This window comes from Carcharhinus amblyrhynchos, chromosome 29 (genome assembly GCF_965287045.1).
Source record: "Carcharhinus amblyrhynchos chromosome 29, sCarAmb.v2.hapA, whole genome shotgun sequence".
Taxonomy (NCBI): domain Eukaryota; kingdom Metazoa; phylum Chordata; class Chondrichthyes; order Carcharhiniformes; family Carcharhinidae; genus Carcharhinus; species Carcharhinus amblyrhynchos.
In genome coordinates, this window is record NC_137352.1 from 32,152,030 (window position 1) to 32,164,483 (window position 12,454).

General features: G+C 43.3%; 1 protein-coding gene across 4 annotated transcripts in view; it reads left to right on the forward strand.

Annotated features, from left to right (window-relative positions):
* The window catches only part of ets1 (ETS proto-oncogene 1, transcription factor), a 92,181-nt gene that overhangs the window by 69,243 nt on the left and 10,484 nt on the right, over positions 1–12,454 (forward strand). For all 4 annotated transcript variants that reach the window (XM_080214629.1, XM_080214630.1, XM_080214631.1 and 1 more), the window contains one exon: positions 3,094–3,354. In XM_080214629.1, coding sequence (XP_080070755.1) covers positions 3,094–3,354 — 261 coding nt within the window. The remainder of the gene's footprint in view (positions 1–3,093; positions 3,355–12,454) is intronic.

Sequence of the window (12,454 nt, forward strand, 5' to 3'; positions counted from 1 at the left end):
GCTGGGCTACTTTTTCTAAGTTTGCTGATCAGCTTTTTTTTTTGTTGCCTCTTCTAATTTTTTTGAAGTTGAAGGTTTGTGATGACACACACAACTTGAGATGAGACATAAGCTGCAAAACTCTCCTGCACTGAGAGGTGTTTGCTTCAAACTAGATACTTTCAGATCACTACCAGAGACTGGGTGGAAAGGGTCAACTGACAGTTTCACAATTAAAATATGGAACCTGCAGATTAACGAGATCAATAAAGGCCTCAGTGGCTGTGTCTGGCAGCCACTATTGGAAATATTAACCTCATGGAGCCCTGTTTAAAAAAATTCAAATGCTTTTAAAACAATGTCTGAGATTTCCAATATCCTGATCAATGCATCACTGTATTTACAGTGCAGAAGGAAGCCATTCAGCCCATCGAGTCTGCACTGCCACATTCCCTCCTAGACCCCATCTCCATAATCCATGCATTGACCCCAGCTAGGCCCCCTGACTCTAAGGGGCAATTTAGCATGGCCTATCCACCTAACCTGCACGTCTTTGGACTGTGGGAGGAAACCGGAGCACTCGGAGAAAACCCGCGCAGACATTGGGAGAATGTGCAAATGCCGCACAGACATTCACCCTAGCAGGAAGTAGAACCCGGGTCCCTGGCACTGAGGTAGCAGTCCTAACCTCTGTGCCAACGTGCTGCCCCACTTTTGCCACTTTTGAATACAGTGAGTCATTCAAACCCTCGAGCTTGTTGCAACTTTAATTAGATCATGATCATAATATCTGCCTCAGTTCCATAATTGTTAATACCTTTGCCTAACAAAATCTGTCATTACCAAGGTTGAAATTGTTTATTGACCAAATTTTTGCTCACCTTTCTGTGAAGAAGTGCTTCCTGACATCATGCCTAATCATGGTAGCACAGTGGTTAGCACTGCTGCTTCACAGCTCCAGGGAGTTGGGTTCGATTCTGGCTTGAGTCTGTGTGGAGTTTGCACATTCTCCTCGTGTCTGCGTGGGTTTCCTCCGGGTGCTCTGGTTTCCTCTCACAGTCCAAAGGTGTGCAGGTTAGGTTGATTGGCCATGCTAAAATTGCCCCTTAGTGTCCTGCGATGTGCAGGTTAGAGGGATTAGCAGCTAAATATGTGGGGAGAAGGGAGTAGGGCCTGGGTAGGATTGTGGTCAGTGCAGACTTGATGGGCCAAATGACCTTTTTCTGTGTTGCATGGTTTCTATGATGCTAAATTGTATGTCCTAATTGTAAGGTTCTGTCCCCCTTATATATACTCCACTAGCAGAGGGAAATAGTTCCTCTCCATGTGCCTCTCTATGTATCCCATCAAATTCTGTAATCCTAAATATCTTCATTATATTTCACGTTAATTTTCCATAATCAAAAAGTGGAGTACAAGCCAGGTCAATGCAACTTGCCCTTTGAGCCCTGGTACAATTCTGGTAAATTATGAACGCTTGGCTCCTTTCCACAACCTATAGCTATCTCAGCAGGGATTCTAGGTTATGGGGAGTGAGAGCTAGAGGACCTAAAGTTTAAGGAAGCAACTTGGTCAAAGCCCCAGTGAACGTTTTAAACCACCTCAGCATTCAGCAGCCCTTTGGCCAGATCTGAATCAGGGGTGGTTAATCAGACTGCAGCCCACATCACCCCACTCCCCCACCAGCCTAGAGCAAAAATTGGGTCTGACAGGACACGGTTGAAGTGATTGCAGCAAGCCAAGACATTTCCTGATTTGTGCTACCCAAACCCATAATGCTCTGGTTAGACCACAAATGAAACAGTTCCAGAAGGCCTTGGAAGGGGCGTCACACAAATTTATCAGAACCTTAAAATTAGGACATACAATTTAGAATCATAGAAACCATTCAACACAAAGAGGTCATTTGGCCCATCCTACATCCAGTCCATTCCTATGACAATCTCCAATCCATTCCTGTCCTTATGCAGTTTAATCTCGTCCCTTGATGCTTCCCATCGTGCAGGTGAAACTGTTTTTAATCCCATTTCAGGAATCAAAACAAACTTGCCTTCTACCATCATCATATTGCATCTTTCCACATGTCCCAAATCATCTTACATACTTGACTGCCAGTTGCAGTCACTGTCATTATGTGGATTAGCATCACAGTCATCCTGTGTACTAGCCTAATCAAGGAAATTCTAGGGAGGACAAAATACACTGGCCTTGCCTCCAACATTCACATCCTGTGAATAAAGATAGGAAGAATGTCCTGCTCTTATTTGGAAGATCATGGAATCACGTATCAGCTGAACTGATATGAGATCTCATTTAATGTCTCAACCTTGAACAGTGCAGCAGCCCTTGCTGTGGAACTGAAATGTTGGCCTAATTGGCATGATCGCAATTGGACTTGAATGGGAATTGTGGAATTTTGTAGCAATTCTGGCCTATAATATACATTCTAGTGCTCTGAAGGTCAATCCATGGATCCATCCTCTTAATCTTTCTCTTAATTTGTATTAATGTTCCCTATTCCGCTGTATAAAAGTGATCACAGATTTTGTTCCTGCCACTGTTTCTATTTCTGCTTGGACATTCTGCATCCTAACACACCGCTATGCAAAGAAGATTCTTTTACTAATCCTCTGCCTTAGTCCTCTACAGATGAGCTTAGCTAGTTCTCTAGTTACTGATTCACTGGCCAATGAAAATAGTTCTCTCTCTGTCATCTTACCAAACTCTTCTAATAATGCAATTGTTTCAAACAGAGTTGTGAATCTTTCTTATGAATGAAATAGTCTTGAGTTTCTTCTATCTAAAACCTCTTGCTTCTAATGTAATTGTAGTGAATTTCTTCCGTGCCATCACCATGACATCTGTCTGTGCCTGAAGGTGCTGCCAACTGGATCAAGCAGAATGTTGCCAATTGAACCATGACCTGAAAGTATGCAGTAACTCTCAGTTTAAATCTGTGATATCTAACTCCAAACTGAAATATTTCAAAAGCTAATTTACAGGGGAATTCCCTTTGAATCTAAAATGACTTTTTTTGAGATGGGAGAGGGAGATTTGCATCTGCAGACTCTCAGAACTGTCTAGTGACCATTTGTTCTCTTGTTGTTGCTTTAGGTAAGCTCGGTGGTCAGGATTCCTTTGAAAGTGTCGACAGTTTTGACAGTTGTGACCGCTTGACACAGTCCTGGAGCAGCCAATCCTCTTTCAGCAGCCTCCAGCGGGTGCCTTCCTATGACGGTTTTGACTCCGAGGATTATTCCAACAACCTGCCCAATCACAAGCCCAAAGGGACATTCAAGGATTATGTGCGAGAACGATCTGACCTCAACAAGGACAAACCGGTGATTCCTGCTGCTGCTTTGGCTGGATACACAGGTAAGGCCGGACCCCTGGTCTCTCTAGAGAGAACCAGCTGGAGGGATTATGATGTGTGTTGGCAAATTTGGATAGTTTGATAAATGGTTTTTTGGGTGAGGTGTGGATCTGGTCAAAGTCCTGGTTTAAGTTTGAGAATGGATGTTCTCTAATTTTTACACACGTCTTCTTTTCAGAAATAAAGACTTGCATTCATCTAGCACCTTTCACATCCTCCAAACATGCCAAAACCCATGTGAAGTATAGTCACTCTCCAACATTGGATATGCAGTAGTCAGTCTATGCACAGGAAGCTCCCATAAACAGCAATAAGCTATTGATCACATTACAGTGTTCATTAAGTGATAAATGATGGCCAGAATTCCTTCCATGAGATCTTGCCTTGCATCTTGGATTTCAGACAGTTCCTCAGTTTAATGTTCTATTTAAGAGCACTGAAGTGAGTCTCTGTTTTGAGCTCGGATCTCTGGGACGGGATTTAAATTCAGAGAAGAGAAGGCTGGCACTGAGCCTCGGCTAATATTGCTGTTGAAGAGCTTGTCCGGGAACAAAGACAAAAATAAATATTTGTTTGGGTGCTGCAGGAAATTGGACAGAGTATTGGAGAGTCCACACAAGCTCTCGCCGTTGGCTTTACTGCAAGGTTAGCTGGAAAGTGAAGTTCTTCAGCCCTGTGTGCAACTTCTGGCATTGTGTGAGCAGCCACTTCTCCTCCGTTGTCCTTGTGTAACAGGACCATGTTGGAATTTGTTTCGGGGTGCCCTTGATAGCAACTTCATTTTTAAATTAGTTCGCAGGAAGTGAATGTCACTGGCAAGGCTGACACTTATTGCCCATCCCTAGTTGCCCTGTGAAGGGGTTTGTGCCCCTTCTTGTACAACTGAATGACTTGTTCGACCACTTCAAAGGGCAGTTAGGCATCAACAACATTTATGTGTGACTGGGATCATGTACAGATCAGGTAAGGGAGGCAGATTTATTTCCTGAAAGATATTGATGGACCATTTGGGTCTTTAGGGCAATCTGATGGCTTTATGGTAACTTTTACTTTGACCTTTTCAATTTTAAACCAGATTCTAGAGCTGCCAATGGTCGAATTTGAATTTACATTCTTAGGATTGTTGGTCTGATGATCTAATCATTTTATTGTTGACATAAAGGAGTTTTAAAATAGCAGGAAACTGAAAAAGTATCCATTTAGATACATGCAGTAATGTATAAATTAACATCTCCTTTATCATGCCTTATCTTGAAAAATCTAAAGCTGATCATTTCGAAAAGTGAAAGATTGCTTCTTGGACCCTCCTGACTTCTGATTTGACTTTTAACCTAGATTGTGAAATGAGCTGTGCGATTCTTTTGATTGTTTGAACTCAAACCTGAGCAAATGTTGAAGATTTAATGTAGGTCTTGGCAGTTGGCAATACGTGCTTGTTCATAACCATCTGTGGTTAGCACCATGGCGAGAAGAGATTAGAGATGAGAAGGGAGCCAAGACCTTGTTGAGGCCCACTGTGTCTCCCAAGTACCAGAGATGCAGTTCCCTTTTAACATGGATTTTCCCAGTCTGGTTTAGCTTTTCACTAATTAGAATATGTTAGCAGATGTATTGCAAAGAGACAATTTTATTAAAAAAAATATTTTTTCTCCTCTCCCTTTGGTTGTCATGGAAACCTCAACCTTTCGGTAGAAGTAGGTCAATCTGTGGAGACTGATAAAATCACACTAAGGTTTTTTTTAATAAAGAAAGTGAAAGACTCTGAATTGCACATTTGCTTTGGACGTTGTCTCTCCCTCAGACTCTGGCTGAGGTATTCACTAATACTTGGTGCGTTGCCCTACTCTTCATTCTTTCCCTCCCAGTGACTACACCTGCAGGCTTTTAGTTCTGTTTACTTTCTGCACTGCAGCACACTTGCCAATTTAGAACATACTAAAATCCAGGGTTAGACACAGAGCTAATTCTCAGCTCCTCTCTAATGTTGAGGATAGGTTGTATTGAGGGCTTAGTAGCCGTAGCTGTAAGGTGCCTGAGTGAAACGTATTTTGGATATCCTCAACCTAGCACCTTGTCCAAATGGTTCCCAAGATTGATTCTATCCTTAACTCATTGAGAAGTGTCTTTATCCACAGGTCTATGGACTAAATGATGGAAAGTGGCTGGCTGGCTCGCTTTTCAGCCTGCAGAGACATGATGGGCTGAGTGGCCTCTTTCTGTGCTATAAACTTTCTGATTCTTTCAGATCAACAAAAAAATTCTATCCCCACTGGCACTAAGCTGGCAATCACACTCAAAAGAGACCAAAAGACAGTTGATGTGGGTCAGGGTGGTGACACACTGATGGTATGGTGTACTGTTATTGGACTGCGGTAAACCGCACAATCGAGGCCAGGGGTGGGTTGACACTGCTGTGCTTAATCTGGAAGTCAGAAAGATAAAAACATTTCCAGTTGACTTGTTAAAAGAGCTACTTACACCCACCAAGAAAAAGGTAGAGGGTCTGTCAGTCACCCTGACTGAGTGCTTGACAGACGTTGAGGTACTTTCACAATGAATGAGCTCAGGTGATTGCACGCTTCACTTTGCTAATAACAGTCATCCAGATCTTATCTGTAATGAAATGGAACCCATTTTTGTCACAGATGAGTCAGACCAGTGGCCTTGCATTGAAGGTTTATGGTAGTATAAAGGCAACAAAGATATTTTGGATTTGGAGACCTCCCTGTTGTTTTTGCCTGATCCACTTTTCCATGATCTGAAACGTGATGACTGGCCATACACTAGAGTTGAGACTATTCTGTTTCAATTCATATGCTAGCTCATTTAGATAATATAGCATGCAGTGGAACAGTGTCAGTCTTTTTCTGTCAGCCAATCTCTGTAGTGATGAGAAAACTGCAATCGGCTTTGAGCTAGGGAAATAGGGAAAAGAATCCTCGAGCTCCACCTCCAATCCAGCCAGGGCATGTATGTGGTTCTAGATAAGGTCAAAGTTGCCCTCTACATGTGAATGTCAATGGTCTATTAAAGATGGGGGTAGAGGCCTTGTTGTACAATGAATAGTGTCCCTGCTTCTGAGGCAGAAGCTCCAGGTTCAAATCTCACTCCAGGACTTAGAGTTATACAGGGGCAGAAAAAGACTCTTCAGCCCATCGTGTCTGTGCCAGTCAATGACAAAGCACTTCCCTATTCTAATTCCATATTCAGCACTTGGTCCATAGTTTTGTATGCCTTGCCATTGCAAGTCCACATTTAAATACTTCTTAAATACCTGTAGAGGGTCTCTGCCTCCACCACCATTTCAGGCACTGAGTTCCAGATTCCCACCACCCTCTGGATGGAAAAGGTTTTCCTCACATCCGTCTAAACCTCCTGTCCCTTACCTTAAATGTTTGCTCCCTGGCCATCGATCCCTCCACCAAGAGGAAAAGTTTCTTCCTGACTACACTATCAAAGCCACTCATAATTTTCTATATTTCAATCCTTCTCCCTCAGTTTCCTCTGCTCCATGGAAAACAACCCCGGTCTATCCAATCTCTCTTCGTCACTAAAACTCTTCAGCCCAGATGACATCCTGTTAAATTTCATCTCCACCCTTTCCAAAGCTATCACCTCCCTCCAATAATCATTTTATCTAAGTCAGTTTCAATTTACTGAGCTGCACTGGGGCTGTGACTAAGACTAGGGTTGTTGTGCTTGCTGATGTGTAAATAGGCCACCCACAAAGGCTTCATGCAAAAGACTGTTTGGTCTCGCAACGTGGCACACGCCCACACAGTCACGTGTGTGACAAAACTGCCCACCTGCTCTCAGATGTGGCGCTGCCCTCATTGTAGCGAGGCCTGTACTGGGATTCAGAGTGCTGTGTATTGATACATGTCTAACCACACCATCAGTGTGGAGCATACTGTGTGCAGCTAACTGCACCACTCCACTCTGCACCATTTGAATATGAAAGTGTTTTACAATGGCAATATCATAGCCTTTATCTGCTTCATGTTTGTTGCAGTCTCTGCTTCTAGATATTCATTGCACTGGAAAAGAGCAGAACTGTGTTTCACAAATCTGAGAATAAACAAACAATGTTAATGGCTGCTTTTTACCTAATTACCATAATACATGATTGGCTATCCGTTACAGCATATTTTAATATGGGGTTAGACTGTATAGTGAGCGTCTTGATATTGTGTACAGCGTGTTCCAACATAAGGCTGTACTGTGCCAAGAGTGTTCTGAAACAGTGAGTGTTTTGATCGGGTTATACAGGACACTGGGTACTCCAATATGGCGCGTTTCCCAATGTAATGTGCATTTTTCAACATGGGTGCACACTATACTCTTCACAGCTGCATTATTTAGTGGGTATTTGGCTGTGGCAGGACACTGAATGTCATCTGCTGAGATGAGAAGGCTACAAAAGTAGTTCAGTGGCCAGTTGCTCAAAAATGTGAGTTGATAATGGTACTGTGATGATACTAGGCAGTAACCAATCAGACTGAGGAATTATGATCATAGAATCATCATGTATGCACAGGCTTTCCAGAGCAATTTGTCTCGTACCATCTCCTCACCCTCTCACTGTCACCCTGCACATTCTTCCTTTTCAGATGACCCAATTCCCTCTTGCCTCCTCCATACTCTTAGGCAGCACATTCCAGATTCCAGTGAGACCTGCTCAGCTCAGGAACAAGAAGGGGAGGAAAGGCAACATTCATCATTATTGCACAGATCATGAGGCTGCATGTGGAGACTTCTCTCACTATAGGCCCCTTCGGTGTATTTCTTTGTTCATTCAGAGAGGGTGGGCAGTGCTGGCTAGGTTAGCATCCCTAATTGCCCTTGAGAAAGTGTTGGTGAGCTGCTGCCTTAAACCATTGCAGCCCATTTGGTGTAGGCACATCCACATTGCTGTTAGATGTAATTTCTCACTGTACAAACATGGGGCCATATTTTAACTGGTTATGGGGACAGTTTTGTGTGAAGATGGGTTTGCGTGAGCGTATGTGGGGAAACCTGATGTGACCCTGCTCCTGTATGGTTTTTTCTGGGCTGCAGGAAATGTCCCTGGAGCTTTCAGTTCTCTCATTTCAAATTTGCCAAGGGGCAATTCATTTAGAATTGAACTCTGCATTCTAGCTTTGACAGCTACGCCATGGGTTTCCTGAGCTGCGTCAGACTTGGCAGTGTTAACAAAGTGAAAACATAGTGGGAATCTCAGATTAAAGGCTGGAAATCTTTGGAGACGGAGTTAGCAATAGCTGCTTTCCCACCCAGCTTGTGTTCTCAGGACCTATTCTGAGAGCATATCTTTAGTGCTTTACAGGCAATTCCCAACATTGTGAAATATCCCACCTATTTTGATCCATAAGACATAGGAGTCTGTTTCTCCATTCAATCATGCCTGATATTTTTCTCATCCCCTTTCTCCTGCCTTTTTCCCCCATAACCCCTGATCTCCTTATCAATCAAGAATCTATCTATTTCTGTCCTAAACACGCTCAATTACCTGGCCTCCACAACCTTCTGCGGCAAATAGTTCCACAGACTCTCCACTCTGGCTGAAGAAATTCCTCCTCATCTCTGTTTTAAAGAATTGTTCTTTCGTCTGAGGTTTTCCAGTTGTAGGTTTTTCCCTAGTGGAAACATCCTCTCCACGCCCCCTCTATCCAGGCCTCACTGTATCCTGCAAGTTTCTATAAGATCCCCCTCATCCTTCTAAACTCCAAAGAGTACAGACCCAGAGTCCGCAACCATTTCTCATATGACAAGTTCTTCACTCCAAGGATCATTCTTGTGAACCTCCTTTGGAACATTTTCCAAGGCCAGCACATCCTTCCTTAGATATGGGGGCCAAAACTACTCACAATACTCCAAATGGGGTCTGACCAAATACTTTCTACACCTCTCTGTTCACTAAAGCATTGGAAGAGTTTAGGTCGCCAAACCATGGACCTCTGAAGACCAAGAGAAGCAGCAACACCAGCAGCAGCTACACAGCTAGCTACATGCTGCTTCCCAGAGAGCTCCACTCAAAGGAGACAATGCGGGATATGCTGGCAGAAGATCAGGTTCCTAATGTGGTGGAGCAACAGTGTCTCAGGAGCTAGGCAATGATTGACATTTACAACCTCCTGCACTAAGACCAGTGGGTCAGGTGGGCACACATTGCTAGTGGATATCAAGGTCACCATGGCTCTGAATTTCTTCATCTCCAGCTCCTTCAGGATGACACCAGCAGGATTTCACAATCTGCTGCCCACAAGTTCATTTCCCAGGTGACCCATGCCAAATTGGGCCATCATTTGGTCCACTTTACTGTTGATTTGCGTCAATCAGACATAAAGAGCTCTCATTTTTGCTGCTGGATTCCCATTGGCACAGCACTGATTGCATTCTTGCCAAGGAAGTCTGTGACGGGCTGAGCCAGGTACAGTTTAATTAATGTGTGTGAAGCTTTATGACAGAACAATGATGCTCCCTACAATTAGCAGTCACCCTGATTAGAAATCCTTCCATCTCATTCACGCCTTTTGATTGTCTTGCAATCCTGGTTATACCATTCTCCTGAAGACTAAAGTTCACTTCGAAGGCAAAAGGCAACAATAGAGATAACTGGCCAATGGAGCGGATGATTCATTTTCCAATTTATTAAGACATTGGCATTTTCATGGATGCTATGATTATCCTCGTCAATCTTGTGCAACTATAAGATCTTATTTTCTTTTTCCTATTATTTATTCATCTATCCTGTATCTCCTCATCCCTGAGACGTTGGCAGGGCTAGAGACAAGCTCTCATTCCCCTTTCTCTCATAGCTGAGATGCCCGTCATCCACATCTTCTGGGTTTTGGAGCCCATGAAGGCCCTAAAGATGGTCCTGCCTGTATCAGAGCAGGGCAGACATGGTCATCAGGGCACCAGAATGTGGGCCAATGATTTAGGGAGATGGGGTTCTTGAGCAAGGAATGAAAAATCTTGAGCGGAATCCCCACTTCCTTTTGTCCTTCCTCCATCTTCCTTCCCACGACCCACCTGCAGTTCCCTGTTAACTGTGAGCTGGAGAACAGTTGTTGCTCATCACTGAGATGCTGAATGTGGGGTTGTCCTCCACCCTGTTTACACTGAGTGTGTTGGCTAATGGTCAACAGTATGTACCTGGTTATCTCAGGCATCAATTCCTCCAGGCAGGAGGCCACTTTCTCCATGAGGTGAATATCAGCTCAAAGGCCTGGGATATTGTGGTGGAAATGACTCCACTAATCCGTATCCAGTGGTGAGTAGTGACTCTGGAAATGCTGACAGAACCTCTCTCACTTTCTGTCACTGCTTCACAATTGTCAATGACCCCTAAGATACAGCACATTGATCAGACGAGGAGAGGTTTGGAGTGTCCTAAATCTTCTGATGCTACCTCTTTCTCCAACGCCTGCTGCACCTGAGGTGTGTGCCTACATATCTCCCTTGATGTTGTCACCTGTGGTGTGTGTACCTGAGCAGGTGAAGGATGGTCATGATCCTTGAATTGTGCAGTGCATGGCTGCCTCAGTCTCCTTTCCCAATTCAGCTGCTGTATCACACTAGAAAGATGTGTCAGAGGTGAAGGGTACGATAAGAAATGAACCTCTCCATCACCAGTGGCCATGCGTTTTGCCACCCTGTTTATCACCAAAACCACTACCTCTACAGTGTTCAGAGTCTCTGCTTTCTTCTGATGCAAGGAGAGAAAGCAGAGAGTTGTGACTCTGATAAATGGATTGCGTAGAGTGGAGGGAGTCACACTATTCTGTGTAAGGTGATGCTCAGAGATGTGTATGATTTGGCAACGAGTGAGTGTGTCTGCTCTGATGGGGATGTGATGAGGTGTCTGATAGAGGAGGGAGTGGAAATGCGAGATGTGCTGTGTGGGAGAATGCAGGGGAAGCCGAAAAGGAGTGTGTCATCTACCTTGTCTGATCTTCTGGATTCTTCAAAGCTCTTGCAACACTGAATCCAGGCTCAGTGGACCGCACACTGCTAATTAGGTCTACGACTTACAGCTATATCTGCTTGCTTTGTGAGGACTAACCTTTTCCTCTGGTCCGTGAGAAACAATAGTTCCCTGTCCACCCACAGCACCTACAATAAGATCTCCAGGGATGAGCTTGAATCCTGAGAGAGGGAGGAGTAAGGGAGACAGCCTTCCCACATTGCACTTCTATTCTTTTGTTTTCTGAATTCCCAGAATCAATGTTGATACCAACTGACAGAGGAAGGACAGCAAGAGTTCATATTTTGGAACTTTTCGGTCTTTACTATATATTGTGGAGTTAAGATTCATGCAAGATTAGTTTAAAATATAATCTTCATACCATTCAACTTTGAAGGTGTCTCTAGCTTTGATTTCTCGGCTATGATTTGATGATATTACATGGAAAAACTTAATTTCAATTAATTTTGTTCTTGTCATGGGATTCCCCTCAAATTAAGTGTTATTAAGAACAGACGTCATTATAGGCTGTAGCTGACAGATTAATCTATTAACAAAAATGCTCCTACATGGTCGCTGGACTATACTAATTCCTCAAAACAATGAACATATTCAAATGGTTTGTGCTGTCTGTATTCTAAACCAGCATTATCCAATAGGATTTTGATGTTCACCAAATGGTCACCATACACATCACATAGATCAATGTAAATGCAATCTTAATAAAACAGTCTTTTGAAAATGGGTTTTATAACATCAACAATAAAGACCGATCCACTCTGAGGGGATCAGTTTCAACAGAAACTTGCAATCCAAATGTTCCACAAAGCAAGTTTGCTGCACATACTCTCAAAGGGTGATGACAATCTGTTAACTGAGATGTTCTGTTTCTGACTGTGTGTTCTAATTTTTTTAAAGTAAATTTCTTAAAGGATAAATTACCTCTCTTTTATCAGAACTGATATATTAGAAGGCATGGAATGCAAAGAATCAACTAGTGTCTCTCGTGCCTTGTTTACCATCTGTCACTTGTTTCTGTATGTAATAGATTCTTGGCTCATTGCCAATCTTCCTGAGATCTGTTGTTTTACCCCACATAGGCTGCAGCAATTCGAGAAGGCAGCTCACCACCA